At 39.9% G+C, this 17695-nt stretch overlaps 4 protein-coding genes across 7 annotated transcripts in view; all 4 read left to right on the forward strand.

The window, feature by feature from the left end:
- LOC111641228 (39S ribosomal protein L32, mitochondrial-like) overlaps positions 1-17695 on the forward strand; it is a 48145-nt gene that overhangs the window by 25622 nt on the left and 4828 nt on the right. The window contains exons 4-5 of one of the 4 annotated variants that reach the window (XM_023387363.1): positions 11755-11936; positions 12014-12378. The gene's annotated coding sequence lies outside the window, so the exon portion shown is untranslated. Of the gene's footprint in view, positions 1-3212; positions 3446-3818; positions 3857-11754; positions 11937-11973; positions 12379-17695 lie in introns of those variants that run through there. The other 3 variants (XM_023387365.1, XM_023387362.1, XM_023387364.1) reach the window with 3 other exon arrangements.
- LOC111641232 (uncharacterized protein K02A2.6-like) lies at positions 9-2788 on the forward strand. The gene is given in 1 exon segment (XM_023387368.1): positions 9-2788. A coding segment is annotated over 1 exon segment (2559 nt). The 5' UTR covers positions 9-229.
- Positions 8800-9633, forward strand: LOC111641233. The gene is made up of 2 exons (XM_023387369.1): positions 8800-9222; positions 9319-9633. The coding sequence occupies exons 1-2, from the start codon at positions 8800-8802 to the stop codon at positions 9631-9633; spliced, it is 738 nt and encodes a 245-aa protein (XP_023243137.1).
- Positions 16870-17367, forward strand: LOC111641234. The gene has a single exon (XM_023387370.1). It carries the CDS (start codon positions 16870-16872, stop codon positions 17365-17367), a length of 498 nt encoding a protein of 165 aa, XP_023243138.1.

The following is a 17695-nucleotide window of genomic DNA, read 5'->3' on the forward strand; positions in this document are numbered from 1 at the left end:
CCGCTATGACTGTCTGCGCATTGCAATTGACGATGGTGAAGACTTCCGCCATTTCACGAACCGAGTGAGAGCGGCTCGACGACGATATAACTTTCGTGCTCAGACAGAAGAACAGTTCTTTTGTCTCGTCGTTCTCACTGGACTTAAGTCGAAAGCCCATGAGTCATTACGCGCCCGAATTCTCCAGAAGCTTAACTCGGATGGAGAAAACGTTACATTCGACGACGTGATGAACGACTGCGAAGAGTTCATAGCGATGCGTTCCGAAAATAAGTTATACGAAGAAACAGAACGTCTGGTTAATAACGTCCGCGCCAAGACCCCGCCTAAAGAAGAAAAGACCAAGAAGGCAAATCGTCCACCGAGTACGTGCAAGCGATGTGGTGAGTGGCATTGGTACAAAGACTGTTCATATGTAAGACACAAATGCCAAAAGTGCAATCGTGTAGGACATTTAGAGAAATTATGTCGACGACCACAGAAGAAAAAGCAAGTGTGCTCCGCCAGGGTAGGAATTATCAAAAATTTTGTAAACGCCTGCAGACTGCTAAAAATGAAGATTGAGGTTAATGGACACCCAGTCGACTTCTATCTCGATAGTGGATCTGAAATTAACATTATTGACGAAACGACATACGATGCCATCGGACGACCCACACTCCAGCCTTGTACGGAACGAGCCAGATCTTACGACGGAAGTACTCTCTTGCCACCATTCCTAGGGAAGGGATGCACCACCTTCTGTCACCATGACATCTGCAAAGAAGAACCATTCTATGTGGCCAAGAAAGGAGCTCTCAACCTCCTCGGAATCGACGCTATGCACCACTTTCATTTCTTTGCTGCTAAGGTTTATGAGGTTAACACCTGTCAGAAGCCAAACAATTGGCTTCGAGTCATCGAATCGTTGCAGCACAACTTTCCAGAAGTTTTCGAGGAAGGACTGGGACTCTGCAAGGTAACGAAAGCTTCGTTAATGTTGAAGCCAGACGTCACACCTGTCAAACGCAAGGCCAGATCAGTTCCCTACGCCTCACGACCAAAAGTGGAAGAGGAACTCGATCGCCTGCTGAACTTAGGAGTCATCAAACCCGTCGACTATGTAGAATGGGCTGCTCCTATCATAGTAATTACAAAACCTAACGGATCGTCACGTCTGTGTGTAGACTACTCAATGGGTCTCAACGATGCTCTCCAGCTCAATCAGCACCCATTACCACTTCCGGAAGACATCTTTTCCACACTCAACGGTGGTCGAATATTTTCAAAAATAGACTTTTCTGACGCCTATTTGCAAGTGGAACTCGAGGAAACTTCCAAGAAATTCTGCAACATCGCGACACACCGCGGGTTCTACGAATTCCAACGTCTTCCATTCGGAGTGAAATCGGCTCCAGGCATCTTCCAATCGATCATGGACTCCATGATCTCGGGACTATCGTTCGCCTTTGCATACCTAGATGACATAGTCATCGTCAGTGGCAACGTCGACGATCATCACCGACATCTTCATGAGGTGTTTCATCGCATTCACAACTATGGGTTCCGAATCCGACCAGAGAAGTGCGCATTCTTCCAGGATTCCATTAAATACTTAGGCTACATCGTCGATAAGGACGGACGCCGCCCGAACCCTTCCAAGGTCGACGCAATCATCAATATGCCGCCACCGACAGACCTATCCACACTTCGCTCATTTCTTGGTATGGTGAATTACTACCAAACCTTTGTCCACAACATGCGTCAAATTCGCCAACCATTAGACGAATTACTCCAGAAAGACCGAAAGTGGCAGTGGTCGAACAAATGTCAACAGGCTTTCCAGCGCATCAAGGACATACTCAAGTCGGATTTACTCCTCACCCACTATGATCCGACGCTCGAGATCATTGTCGCAGCCAATGCGTCAAGTCTAGGGCTTGGTGCCGTCATCCAACACCGTCTGCCCGACGGTTCAATTAAGGCTATCGCTCACTCGTCTCGCGCGCTCACTCCAGCCGAGAAGAACTATAGCCAGATCGAAAAAGAAGGTCTTGCACTCATCTTCGCTGTGCACAAGTTCCACAAGATGATTTACGGACGACCTTTCACGCTTCTGACGGATCATAAACCGCTCCTTGCCATCTTCGGCAACAAGAAAGGTATTCCGACACATACAGCCAACCGTTTGCAACGCTGGGCAACGACTCTTCTTGGTTACAACTTCAAGATCGAATACCGGAAAACTACCGAATTCGGACAAGCCGATGCTTTGTCACGCCTCATCTCCGCCCAACCATTACGGGATGAAGAAACGGTCGTAGCAACCATCCAAGCTGACTTGGACCTTACAGCCTTGTCGTCTCAACTACCTGTAACCTTCGACAAACTGTGCGAGCAAACAAAGAAGGATCAGCTCCTTCAAACGATCAGGCAGTACATCACTTCCAAGTGGCCAAACGTCGACAAGCTTCGGGAGTCCCCCGACTGGACTCAAATCCAACAGTTGTATCGTTGACGCGACGGACTCAGCGTCGAAAAGGGATGTCTCGTCTATAACGAACGCATCATCATCCCCACACTACTCCAACGTAGGGTACTCAAACTCCTACATCGTGGACACCCCGGTATCCGATGTATGAAATCTCTAGCCTGCAACTATGTCTATTGGCCGAATATAGACCGCGACATCGAGTCAACCGTGCGACAGTGCTCTCCATGCATCTCAGCTGCAAAACAACCGGTAACTTCCGAACTATTCTCCTGGCCGAAACCNATCCCTTATCGAAAAAACTATTACGCGGCATAAACCGCCAATTCGGACACTTGTTTTTTCTCTTTCTTAAAAGGGGAGGTGTTGGGTCAGGTGTTTACCACGTGTTGGATCAGGTGTTTACCACATGTGAACACCTAACGACCGGGGTTCAATCTGGAACCCATAAAGTGACATTTACGTGTGAGTGCGACATTCGGGGTTGTTGTCTTTTTGCTCGGGTCAGCCAGATGAGTAGGACGTGACCGGTGTTCTGTCCGACCGTTATAACCGTTTCTTTGCTACATAAAGATACGACGTTATACTACTAGAGTGCATTCTCCCTTAACAGGGGCTAAGAACCCAACAGAAATTAAAAACATTAGTTATAAGCATTTAATCTAAATTTACAAACAAATTTATAGTCATATCATCAGAATTTTAAATTAATTTAATACTTTAATTTGTTCTGCTTATACAGAGTTAATAACAAAAAATAAATCGTCAGAGTCAAATCTTCGTTCGGATTTTGGTATAGAACGTTAGCAGAGTCGTCAAACTGTGGTCTACGGGCCGTTCGAAGTCACAAAAGAGGTGATCATGTGTTAATAATAAGGCATCACGTGATAGAGCAAAGAAATTATTTTTCTCACGGAAGAATCACGTTACATGGATTGCGTACATCTCCATGACGACTCGAATGGGGTATGATCAGTAAGTAGTCCTATGATTTTTTGTTTACAGTATAGCAGTTTATATGCAGTTGTTTGGAAAAATGTTATTAAATATATCTCCTTTTTAAAATAGATATTGAGAAAATGAATAACATATTCTCTACATCTGTATAATCAAAATGACTAAGCTTGTCTACATGTAACGTTGCATTAACACAAGTTATTGTTAATTTATTGAGTTCACATAAAAATACATAATACATCTAATTCTCATAGAACAATGTCCTTAATCACCACAAAATTTTGACCTTTATTTTTAATTAACTCTAAAATGCAATGCATTTCACATTAAATATACTAATCACTTCATTACTTAAATAGTGCATTTGTTCTAATTATTCTCACTTAAACAGGATGTTCTGGTTGATTTGTAACATAAGAATCGGAGAAACTTCTAAGAACCAATTAGTCTGTCCAAACATGAAGGAATGTCTTTGTTTTCATCATTCAACTGGTGGGTGAGAAAGTTACATGGTAAGTTCTTTTTTAATTTTATTACATTAACACACAGCATTATTTGGAAAAAATGCTCAATTTAATTATTGATGCAGAGGAAGTACAGTCATTCCCAGTGTCTCAAATTTTCATGCACGGAAGAAACGATAAAACTAAGTGATAATTGGAAATATTGATGTTAAGAGATAGCTGATTTTTCACATAATATGGGGCCACTAACAAGAGAAAGAAACTTTGTGTACTCTGTGGCACAGATTTTCCAAATATACTATTTGAAGAAAAAGCATTTCAACTGGAAAAAATCTAATTCAACCAGTAATTGACTAAGCATTTATGTGGAAAAGCAAGTATGCCTCTTAATTCCCTCTATTGTTACCTGTTTTTTGGATGCAAAACACATGCCAGAAATCACCGTTGCCGAACGGAAGAATGTAAAAGTGTATGAGCTACAGCATACTGTATCAAATAAAAAATCCATCTGTGCCTTGTGCTTTGAAGCAATTTTTTATTTGCCCATCATGTCTATTTGACTTGTACATAAACAGAAAAGTTTAGATATCTCTAATTGTCAAAAAATGCATTGTGTCATATATGACACAATGCATTTTTTAATCAGTTCTAAAGGTCCAAAACATAACAAAAAATAGTATTTTTTCAGTAGAGGATCAAGAGATTGGGTGATTATCTGAATGCAGGACCAACTTGTATAACCTGGCTTGGTAGAAATCATGTCCCTGTCCATTGAGCCGGTTCTCGGCAGCTGTTTTCACATCACTGTCTAAAGAGAACCTTGTTCCAGGTAATTCCAGATAAGTGTCCTTCATTTTCAGAAAAAGAAATAGTCACTGTGTGCCAAATCTGGGTTGTATGGGGGTGACTGTTGAGTTTTGCAAGCAATGCCAAGCAGGCCATTGTCATGCGGGAGGATGACACGATCATTCAACATGCCAGGGCATTTGCGTCAGACGGCTTCATGTAACCTTGTCAAAATGGCGCAGTAACTTAGGTCGCGTTTCTTTATGCAGCGCTCGAGAAGTGCTTTACAGCAAACACACTGAAACTGGTTTCTAATTGGCCAACACTGTTTGTGACGTCATTTTGCTACACTCTCGCTGCATAAAATGTGGGGACTCCAGATACTCGATCAGGATAATATCACACGAATCCCAGAATGTGGTTGCCATAACTTTACACCCTCTGCCAGTAATCTTAAACTTCTTTCTCATTGGTGATCCAATGCATTTCCACTCCATAGTGGCTCTTTTGGTTGTGAGGACAAAATGAAGAAGCCTTATTTTGTCCCCAGTAGCGATGTGATCCATGAAGTACTGGCTGTCAGAATGGTAACATTGAAGAAATGCAAGACTGCACATCATTCGTGTGGCTTTCTGCTCCTCGGATAACACATGTGGTATCCAGTGGGCACAAGCCTTGGAATATCACAACACATCAGAAACGATACACAGTACCATTGCTCAGTCCCAGCTCTGACAAGTTTGCATGCACAGTTACCCGTCGAACATGTTGATTTCTATTGTTGAAGAACTTGGATGGCTGCTCGCTGTCCAATTGAAAAGAGCGACACCACTTTGCTGCATGTTGTCTGCTCATTGTTGCTTCACCATAAACTTCCACGATTTGACTGAATTTCAGATGCAGACACATTATTTGTCCATAAGAAATGAATCACAGCTTGCACCTCCAAGCAAGACCACTTTTCTAAATGTCTTGCCATTTCAATCACTTTGATGCGTCTGTGAACCTGCACAACTGCTGTAAGACAACTAGCACAATCTGTCTCCACTCTGGGGAAAAAATATTCCCTCCACATTAATTACTATTCAAATGCTGCTTGTGTTTGGATCTACCTATGTATTTCTCAGGGATGTAAGTTAAGAGTATTTTTTTTGTTCCTTTTTTTCTTATTGTCTGTACTATCTGAATGTAATAGCCATTTTGACTTTTTTTGAATTTCAAATACTGAAGTGTTTTTCTTCCTCTTAGTTTATTGCTTTCCTATCCGAAAATTTTTTCATTTCATCAGCAGTAAAGTTCAAAAGTTTTCCCAGGCAAATCAGTGGTATTTGATTTGTGCATGAAGCAATGACATCAAAGAGAATCCTCAGGATTACTGTCATTAATTGGGAATCAGTAGAGAGAGACAACAGATGATATACATAGTAATTGTTAAAGTATCTTTGTTTAATCGAGGAATTAATGCACAAATAAGTCTCTACATAACTGTGGGACAAACGTCTGTACGTATCAACAGATCAAGATGGCAATAGGTCCCCCTGGCAGTCCAAATTGATTAGCGTCAACAATACCGACACCCCCCTCAATTCGACATTAAGGGGGACTTTCTATGCGTCTGATACCCATGTTGGTGACACACAACCGATGCTTGTTCAAAAACAATGGTTTTGTTATGGCATTGGCTGGCATCTGGTCAGTAGATATTTTGATGTCTACGTCTTTGCGTTCGAGAGCCTCCTGGATGAAATAATATCATATCCCGACATGTTTTGTGCAAGAGTGAAAGATTGGGTTTCTGGTAAGTTTCTTTGTAATCTATACTGCCTTTTTCTGTGTAGCCTTTGGCAACTAATCATGCTTTGCATCGCTCCAGTGTTTTGTCGGGATTGAATTTGTTTCGTAGGACAAGTCTGCAGCCAATCAGTATGTCAATGATATCCCAAGAATTGTTTGAGTAATGAGCTGCTTTCCATTTGTCAGCTTCAGGGCTATGTATTGCTTGGTTTAGCAGAACTTCAGCAAAGTGATGAGTGATGCTGACTTGCTCATTGTTTATTTCGTCATTGCCATCTTGAATCATGTGATATTGTTTCGTGGGTCTACCGTGATTTCTAGTTTTTAATTTGAGTGGCCATCCTGGTCCTCTTCTCATAGATGATTGTTCTTCCCATATTTCAGGAACTTCAGGAACAATGTTTGCATGTGGATGTGGGACCTGAGTTTGCTGGGTAGTTACCTCTATTGAGTGAGTTGTTTTTTTAGAGTTGAATCGTTGATGAAGTTATCAAAAAGATCAGTATTTGAAATTTTTTCTATGAACTTGACATCTAAAGAGGTGGTCATGCTCTTATGACCATTGTCTGGAATGTATATGAATTTTCTCAAACTACAAAAATTAGAAATGTTTTTAGCTATTCATATTATAAAATGTTTTCCTGCAATGCCTATCTCACACGTGTCAAGCAGATCTTTCTTGTCAAATCTGAGGCCAGTGACCCCTTCTTGATCCAACAATTTTCTTAATGTGGTAGCGTGGAGATGACCAAATCTTTTGTGCCAGATTCATAATCCATCAATTGGAGATTTTTCTTCAAAAATGCGAATTCAGTCACTTCTAGCAATTGGCCACTGTGGCTGTTGTTAATGACTCATACTTTGATGAGAGATTTGTGCGAAGCGATGGCACATGGAGAGTGTTTAATAGGTCAAACGATCGTTTGCATGTGCCAGTACCAACTGCATTGATGGGTAAGTTTGATCACTAGCAAGGTCCAATTTTGTGTTAGAGGTAGTTTGTAAGTCAAAATTTTTCTTAGTTGGAACACATTTGATGTGGAGACACCAAGCATCACATGGCATTCCAGTATGAAAAATAGACTCACATGTGAAAAACATTCCCCTGTCCTGTTTGCTGGATCTCGGTTTATTTTCTTCCCTCTTCTTTTTATGACAGTCTTGTTCTCTGTTGCAAAAATTACATCACAGTTTCAATCCTTGATAACAGACAGTAAGCACATCATTGTTTTGCGATTTGCGGGAAGATCGTCCTTCATATTCCTCAAAGATCTTGACTTTTAGGATGTCTAGCTTTGGAAGATAGTCTCTCATTTTGATTGCAGTGCAAAAAGTGTTGAAACTGTTAGGCAAGCTGTATAACAACACAGAGAGAAGTTCCTCATTCACTATAATTTCTAAATCAGTGAGCTTGTCTGCAGTGTCCAGGAATTTGGCGATGTGGTTGTGCAGATCTCTTATGTACCTTCATGAGAATTAAGGTCTTTATTAAGGAGGCCTTTTTTGCTGGTTCCTGAGACTGAAAGAAATTTGGGAAAAACTTAAATCCATTTACTAATGTGTGGCAATTTTGTATATGTTTTAGCTTGGGCAGACTTAGCATTAATATCAGGCTTGATCTTACCTTATGGTCATTTTTTGTCCAGGCGCTGTGTTCTAATCAAGATTCGAGATTACTGGCGATAATGGTGGGACAAGGTATCGCTCCGTTAGCGTATTCCCACATTCCATCCCTTTAGAGTACGGCTTTGGCTTGAAAACCCCACGTATCATAATTTTCTCAATTTAATAGCTTGACTTTAAATGAATTCATCATTTGCAGATGTGCAAATTGATAGACGAAATAATAAAGGAAAAAGATACGAAACAAGATGTGGTTGTTCGGTTTGGTTTCGCTGTGGAGATGCTGTCATTAATTGGGAATCAGCAGACACACAACAGATGATACATACAGTAATTGTTAAAGTATCTTCATTTAATCAAGGAATTAATGCACAAATAAGTCTGTACATAACTGTGGGACGAACATCTGTACGTATCAACAGATCAAGATGGTGAACAGTCATCGAAGCTTTTTGACGCGTTCAGATATGTCCCCCTAGCAGTCCAAATTGGTTAGTGTCGAGAGTACAGACTCCTGCAGTTCAGAAAGTACTCTTCCAGGGTTCTTTCTGAAATGCAGGAGCTGGTAGCAAAGTTATTTGTTTGGCACCATGGAGGAGTATATTACTGCACTGACGTGAAGAAATCTCTCTCTATTTCCATAGCTGAAGAATCATTTTTATCGTCGTCAAATTTGTCATTTAATGACTTACATTCTCCAGGACAATGGTTGAAGAACAAATTTTTGGTCACTGTCTTCATCACTGGACTGGCCTTGCAGTTCAGACAAATTTCTATCAATATCATGTGATCTATCATGTTCCTTCCTTAGTTCGTCTGTTGACACTGAAAAATTATCCAAAAATTGAGGTCATGGGACCTATTGGTAGAAACAGCCTCCCCTCAACAAGCAACAAAGCTTTTGGCAATGAAGACTCTTGGAGATATGGGAGTTTCAGTCACACCACACCACACAGAAGTTTAAACTCATCACGTGGTGTGATATCTGAAGATGATTCAGATATTCAGATCAAGGTGTTGCTGCTGTCCAACGCATCTCCATTCATCGCATCACCAACTAAACATCTAATTCTCGTGTTTGAGAAGCTGACATTGCCATCCTTAATTACAGGATACCTGTGCTGCCCAGTTTGTCCATATATTCCAAATCTGCTGCATTGCTTTAAATGCCAGCAGTTTGGACATTCCCAGACCTCCTGCTGAGGCAAAAGCTTATGTGCATAGTGTGGAACTGAAGGTCACGACAGTACCAAATGTAAAAGTACCCCATGCTGTGTGAACTGCAAAGATGCCCATCCTGCCTACTCCCGGAAATGCCCTACATGGCAAAGAGAAAGAGATTCAACGGGTAAAAACTGTGATCATCATCCCATATCCAGAGGCTCGTCGCATGGTCACTCCAAGTGCACCATGGAACCAAAGACATTTGCTGCTGTGTTGAAATCTACAAAGACATGTGGGGTTCAAACAGATATTTCTGTATCACCAAGTGAATCTCTTACCCACCATGCAAAATGTTTACTGATCCCACCTACATAATCAGAAGAAAAGGAGAATACGAAGAGCAAAACTAACTAAAACAGGGGTAACAACCAGAAATGTGAGTTCTAAAAAGGCTAATAAGAACCAACTCAACAAACAAAAATTGAAAGCAGCCCTCTCTAAAATCAGAAGCTCAATCTATGACTGAATTTTCTGATATCTCTGACGAAGAGACTAAAATGGAGGTTATAAAATCAATGTCACCTCCAAAAGAAACACCCCCTGTGAGATTAAAGAGGGGTACATTCTCAAAGAATGCTGCCTCAAACACAATGGATTATAAAATAATCCAATGGAACTGTCGTGGTTTCTGCAACAACTTTTCTGACATTTAAACACTTGACATCATCTACCTCATCTCTGTGTTGCACTCCAGGAAACCCATCTAAAACCTGGAGAAAGAATTTCTTTACAAGGATATGACCTCTACTGCAAGGATGATCAACCGTGCCAGTGGAGGTGTGGCTATACTAGTCTCAAATTGTGTTCCATCTTTACCGGTACAAATAACCACTGATTTGCAAGCTTTGGCAGTCAGAATATCTATTGGCGTAACTGTCATACTTTGTTCTATATACTTGCCACCAGATGTCAGACTCAATGAGGATGAATTAGATACTGTACCTTGGTTGAACAGCTGCCAACCCCCTTTATTCTACTCGGTGATTTCAACGATCACAATCCAATGTGGGGCAGTCTCAACATCAATTTGAGGCAGAGCCATTGAACGACTCATAGGCAATCAGCAACTATATTTATTTAAGAAGAGAAGCGACATACTTCCATGCCCCAACAAGAACATTCACTGCCATTGATTTATCATTAGCAAGTGCAAACCTGTTTTCAGCATTTACATGGTTGATCTAATCCACTCTAGCGACCACTTCCCAATATTTTTAAAATATCAAGGCAGAGAAAGCTGTGAAACAGCCTGTCCACAACACTGGAAATTGGAAACAGCCGATTTGGCCTGCTTTTTCCTCTATGGCCAACATCACTGAGGAAATGGTGAATATTGCTGATATCAATGATGCAGTTGAAGTTGTCACTTCCATTTTTGAATTATTCAGGCAGCTGAAAAAACAATGGGAAAAACATCAACAAGATATTCAAAACATCTGAAACTATGGTGGAACCAGAATTGTGAGGCAGCATACAAACAACAAAAGAAAGTATGGGGGATTTTCAGAAGATACCCCACTGCTAGTAATATGATCACTTTTCAAAAAGCAAAGGCAAATGCCAGAAGAATAAGAAGGCAAAGCCAAAGGGATTCTTGAAGTATGTTTCTAGCATAACCTCTTTCACCAGTTCAAAAACAGTTTGGGATAAAATCAATGGGAAANCAAACAAATTTATAGTCATATATTATCAGAATTTTAAATTAATTCAATCATTTATTTTGTTCTGCTTATACAGAGTTAATAACAAAAAATAAATCATCGGTGTCAAATCTTCGTTTGGGTTTTGGTATAGAACATTAATGTTACGGAAGCTTAACCAAGCAGAGTCGTCAAACTGTGGTCTACGGGCCATTCGAAGTCATAAGAGAGGTGATCGTGTGTTAATAATAAGATATCATTTGCACTACACTTTGCAGGCATCACATGATAGAGCAAACAAATTATTTTTCTCACGGAAGAATCCACTGGTCACGGTTTGCGTGCATCTCCGTGACGACAACAAGCTTAAGCAATGGCGTCTCGAATGGGGTATGATCAGTAAGTAGTCCTATGATTTTTTGTTTACAGTATAGCAGTTTATATGCAGTTGTTTGGAAAAATGTTATTAAATATATCTCCTTTTTAAAATAGATATTGAGAAAATGCATAACATAAGAAAAATAATTCATATTCCCTTAATCTGTATAATCAAAATGACTAAGCTTGTCTACACATAATGTTGCATTAACACAAGTTATTTTATTGAGTTCACATAAAAGTAGAGAGTAAAAATATTTAACAAAACTCTTACACACACATCTAATTCTCATAGAACAATGTCCTTAATCACCACAAAATTTTGACCTTTATTTTTAGTTAACTCTAAAATGCAATGCATTTCACATTAAATATACTAATCACTTCATTACTTAAATAGTGCATTTGTTCTAAACAGGATGTTCCAGTTGATTTGTAACGTAAGAATCGGAGAAACTACATCTTTACGTTTATTTAACAACAACTTTCAATACGATTGGTCTGGAGATACGGTTGTCTTCTAAGAACCAATTAGTCTGTCCAAACATGAAGGAATGTCTTTGTTTTCATCATTCAACTGGTGGGTGAGAAAGTTACATGGTAAGTTCTTTTTTAATTTTATTACATTTACACACAGCATTATTTGGAAAAAATGCTCAATTTAATTATTGATGCAGAGGAAGTACAGTCATTCCCAGTGTCTCAAATTTTCATGCACGGAAGAAACGATAAAACTAAGTGATAATTTGAAATATTGATGTTAAGAGATAGCTGATTTTTCACATAATATGGGGCCACTAACAAGAGAAAGAAACTTTGTGTACTCTGTGGCACAGATTTTCCAAATATACTATTTGAAGAAAAAGCATTTCAACTGGAAAAAAAATCTAATTCAACCAGTAATTGACTAAGCATTTATGTGGAAAAGTGATCAGCAAGTATGCCTCTTAATTCCCTCTATTGTTACCTGTTTTTTGGATGCAAAACACATGCCAGTAATCACCGTTGCCGAACGGAAGAATGTAAAAGTGTATGAGCTACAGCATACTGTATCGAATGCAAAATCCATCTGTGCCTTGTGCTTTGAAGCAATTTTTTATTTGCTCATCATGCCTATTTGACTTGTACATAAACAGAAAAGTTTAGATCTCTCTAATTGTAAAAAAATGCATTGTGTCATATATGACACAATGCATTTTTTAATCAGTTCTAAAGGTCCAAAACATAACAAAAAATAGTATTTTTTCAGTAGAGGATCAAGAGATTGGGTGATTATCTGAATGCAGGACCAACTTGTATAACCTGGCTTGGTAGAAATCATGTCCCTGTCCATTGAGCCGGTTCTCGGCAGCTGTTTTCACATCACTGTCTAAAGAGAACCTTGTTCCAGGTAATTCCAGATAAGTGTCCTTCATTTTCAGAAAAAGAAATAGTCACTGTGTGCCAAATCTGGGTTGTATGGGGGTGACTGTTGAGTTTTGCAAGCAATGTCAAGTAGGCCATTGTCATGTGGGAGGATGACACAATCATTCAACATGCCAGGGCATTTGCGTCAGACGGCTTCATGTAACCTTGTCAAAATGGCGCAGTAACTTAGGTCGCGTTTCTTTATGCAGCGCTCGAGAAGTGCTTTACAGCAAACACACTGAAACTGGTTTCTAATTGGCCAACACTGTTTGTGACGTCATTTTGCTACACTCTCGCTGCATAAAATGTGGGGACTCCAGATACTCGATCAGGATAATATCACACGAATCCCAGAATGTGGTTGCCATAACTTTACACCCTCTGCCAGTAATCTTAAACTTCTTTCTCATTGGTGATCCAATGCATTTCCACTCCATAGTGGCTCTTTTGGTTGTGAGGACAAAATGAAGAAGCCTTATTTTGTCCCCAGTAGCGATGTGATCCATGAAGTACTGGCTGTCAGAATGGTAACGTTGAAGAAATGCAAGACTGCACATCATTCGTGTGGCTTTCTGCTCCTCGGATAACACATGTGGTATCCAGTGGGCACAAGCCTTGGAATATCACAACACATCAGAAACGATACACAGTACCATTGCTCAGTCCCAGCTCTGACAAGTTTGCATGCACAGTTACCCGTCGAACATGTTGATTTCTATTGTTGAAGAACTTGGATGGCTGCTCGCTGTCCAATTGAAAAGAGCGACACCACTTTGCTGCATGTTGTCTGCTCATTGTTGCTTCACCATAAACTTCCACGATTTGACTGAATTTCAGATGCAGACACATTATTTGTCCATAAGAAATGAATCACAGCTTGCACCTCCAAGCAAGACCACTTTTCTAAATGTCTTGCCATTTCAATCACTTTGATGTGTCTGTGAACCTGCACAACTGCTGTAAGACAACTAGCACAATCTGTCTCCACTCTGGGGAAAAAATATTCCCTCCACATTAATTACTATTCAAATGCTGCTTGTGTTTGGATCTACCTATGTATTTCTCAGGGATGTAAAGTTAAGAGTATTTTTTTTGTTCCTTTTTTTCTTATTGTCTGTACTATCTGAATGTAATAGCCATTTTGACACTTTTTTTGAATTTCAAATACTGAAGTGTTTTTCTTCCTCAGTTTATTGCTTTCCTATCCGAAAATTTTTTCATTTCATCAGCAGTAAAGTTCAAAAGTTTTCCCAGGCAAATCAGTGGTATTTGATTTGTGCATGAAGCAATGACATCAAAGAGAATCTCAGGAATATAATTCAAGAAATATTCCTCAGGATTACTGTCGTTAATTGGGAATCAGTAGAGAGAGACAACAGATGATATACATAGTAATTGTTAAAGTATCTTTGTTTAATCGAGGAATTAATGCACAAATAAGTCTCTACATAACTGTGGGACAAACGTCTGTACGTATCAACAGATCAAGATGGCAATAGGTCCCCCTGGCAGTCCAAATTGATTAGCGTCAACAATACCGACACCCCCCTCAATTCGACATTAAGGGGGACTTTCTATGGGTCTGATACCCATGTTGGTGACACACAACCGATGCTTGTTCAAAAACAATGGTTTTGTTATGGCATTGGCTGGCATCTGGTCAGTAGATATTTTGATGTCTACGTCTTTGCGTTCGAGAGCCTCCTGGATGAAATGATATCATATCCCGACATGTTTTGTGCAAGAGTGAAAGATTGGGTTTCTGGTAAGTTTCTTTGTAATCTATACTGCCTTTTTCTGTGTAGCCTTTGGCAACTAATCATGCTTTGCATCGCTCCAGTGTTCTGTCGGGATTGAATTTGTTTCGTAGGACAAGTCTGCAGCCAATCAGTATGTCAATGATATCCCAAGAATTGTTTGAGTAATGAGCTGCTTTCCATTTGTCAGCTTCAGGGCTATGTATTGCTTGGTTTAGCAGAACTTCAGCAAAGTGATGAGTGATGCTGACTTGCTCATTGTTTATTTCGTCATTGCCATCTTGAATCATGTGATATTGTTTCGTGGGTCTACCGTGATTTCTAGTTTTTAATTTGAGTGGCCATCCTGGTCCTCTTCTCATAGATGATTGTTCTTCCCATATTTCAGGAACTTCAGGAACAATGTTTGCATGTGGATGTGGGACCTGAGTTTGCTGGGTAGTTACCTCTATTGAGTGAGTTGTTTTTTTAGAGTTGAATCGTTGATGAAGTTATCAAAAAGATCAGTATTTGAAATTTTTTCTATGAACTTGACATCTAAAGAGGTGGTCATGCTCTTATGACCATTGTCTGGAATGTATATGAATTTTCTCAAACTACAAAAATTAGAAATGTTTTTAGCTATTCATATTATAAAATGTTTTCCTGCAATGCCTGTCTCACACGTGTCAAGCAGATCTTTCTTGTCGAATCTGAGGCCAGTGACCCCTTCTTGATCCAACAATTTTCTTAATGTGGTAGCGTGGAGATGACCAAATCTTTTGTGCCAGATTCATAATCCATCAATTGGAGATTTTTCTTCAAAAATGCGAATTCAGTCACTTCTAGCAATTGGCCACTGTGGCTGTTGTTAATGACTCATACTTTGATGAGAGATTTGTGCGAAGCGATGGCACATGGAGAGTGTTTAATAGGTCAAACAATCGTTTGCATGTGCCAGTATCAATGTGAAGTTGGGCCGTACCAACTGCATTGATGGGTAAGTTTGATCACTAGCAAGGTCCAATTTTGTGTTAGAGGTAGTTTGTAAGTCAAAATTTTTCTTAGTTGGAACACGTTTGATGTGGAGACACCAAGCATCACATGGCATTCCAGTATGAAAAATAGACTCACATGTGAAAAACATTCCCCTGTCCTGTTTGCTGGATCTCGGTTTATTTTCTTCCCTCTTCTTTTTATGACAGTCTTGTTCTCTGTTGCAAAAATTACATCACAGTTTCAATCCTTGATAACAGACAGTAAGCACATCATTGTTTTGCGATTTGCGGGAAGATCGTCCTTCATATTCCTCAAAGATCCTGACTTTTAGGATGTCTAGCTTTGGAAGATAGTCTCTCATTTTGATTGCAGTGCAAAGTGTTGAAACTGTTAGGCAAGCTGTATAACAACACAGAGAGAAGTTCCTCATTCACTATAATTTCTAAATCAGTGAGCTTGTCTGCAGTGTCCAGGAATTTGGCGATGTGGTTGTGCAGATCTCTTATGTACCTTCATGAGAATTAAGGTCTTTATTAAGGAGGCCTTTTTTGCTGGTTCCTGAGACTGAAAGAAATTTGGGAAAAACTTAAATCCATTTACTAATGTGTGGCAATTTTGTATATGTTTTAGCTTGGGCAGACTTAGCATTAATATCAGGCTTGATCTTACCTTATGGTCATTTTTTGTCCAGGCGCTGTGTTCTAATCAAGATTCGAGATTACTGGCGATAATGGTGGGACAAGGTATCGCTCCGTTAGCGTATTCCCACATTCCATCCCTTTAGAGTACGGCTTTGGCTTGAAAACCCCACGTATCATAATTTTCTCAATTTAATAGCTTGACTTTAAATGAATTCATCATTTGCGGATGTGCAAATTGATAGACGAAATAATAAAGGAAAAAGATACGAAACAAGATGTGGTTGTTCGGTTTGGTTTCGCTGTGGTGATAGCATCTCATCCCATAACCTGTCATTAATTGGGAATCAGCAGACACACAACAGATGATACATACAGTAATTGTTAAAGTATCTTCATTTAATCAAGGAATTAATGCACAAATAAGTCTCTACATAACTGTGGGACGAACATCTGTACGTATCAACAGATCAAGATGGCAAACAGTCATCGAAGCTTTTTGGCGCGTTCAGGATATGTCCCTCTAGCAGTCCAAATTGGTTAGTGTCGAGAGTACAGACTCCTGCAGTTCAGAAAGTACCCTTCCAGGGTTCTTTCTGAAATGCAGGAGCTGGTAGCAAAGTTATTTGTTTGGCACCATGGAGGAGTATATTACTGCACTGACGTGAAGAAATCTCTCTCTATTTCCATAGCTGAAGAATCATTTTTATCGTCGTCAAATTTGTCGTTTAATGACTTACATTCTCCAGGACAATGGTTGAAGAACAAATTTTTGGTCACTGTCTTCATCACTGGACTGGCCTTGCAGTTCAGACAAATTTCTATCAATATCATGTGATCTATCATGTTCCTTCCTTAGTTCGTCTGTTGACACTGAAAAATTATCCAAAAATTGAGATCATGGGACCTACTGGTAGAAACAGCCTCCCCTCAACAAGCAACAAAGCTTTTGGCAATGAAGACTCTTGGAGATATGGGAGTTTCAGTCACACCACACCACACAGAAGTTTAAACTCATCACGTGGTGTGATATCTGAAGATGATTCAGATATTCAGATCAAGGTGTTGCTGCTGTCCAACGCATCTCCATTCATCGCATCACCAACTAAACATCTAATTCTCGTGTTTGAGAAGCTGACATTGCCATCCTTAATTACAGGATACCTGTGCTGCCCAGTTTGTCCATATATTCCAAATCTGCTGCATTGCTTTAAATGCCAGCAGTTTGGACATTCCCAGACCTCCTGCTGAGGCAAAAGCTTATGTGCATAGTGTGGAACTGAAGGTCACGACAGTACCAAATGTAAAAGTACCCCATGCTGTGTGAACTGCAAAGATGCCCATCCTGCCTACTCCCGGAAATGCCCTACATGGCAAAGAGAAAGAGATTCAACGGGTAAAAACTGTGATCATCATCCCATATCCAGAGGCTCGTCGCATGGTCACTCCAAGTGCACCATGGAACCAAAGACATTTGCTGCTGTGTTGAAATCTACAAAGACATGTGGGGTTCAAACAGATATTTCTGTATCACCAAGTGAATCTCTTACTCGCCATGCAAGATGTTTACTGATCCCAC

Source organism: Centruroides sculpturatus, unplaced genomic scaffold, assembly GCF_000671375.1.
Source record: "Centruroides sculpturatus isolate CEXI.00-Female unplaced genomic scaffold, Cexi_2.0 scaffold1440, whole genome shotgun sequence".
In the NCBI taxonomy this organism is placed as follows: domain Eukaryota; kingdom Metazoa; phylum Arthropoda; class Arachnida; order Scorpiones; family Buthidae; genus Centruroides; species Centruroides sculpturatus.

Excerpts from the sequence above, each read along its gene's own strand:
- LOC111641234 (XM_023387370.1), top strand. The coding sequence starts at position 16,870 with ATGGTTGAAGAACAAATTTTTGGTCACTGTCTTCATCACTGGACTGGC.
- LOC111641233 (XM_023387369.1), top strand. The coding sequence starts at position 8,800 with ATGGTTGAAGAACAAATTTTTGGTCACTGTCTTCATCACTGGACTGGC. Across the intron at positions 9,223-9,318 it reads CAGGATACCTGTGCTGCCCA|TGTGGAACTGAAGGTCACGA; the intron begins GTTTGTCCATAT and ends TTATGTGCATAG.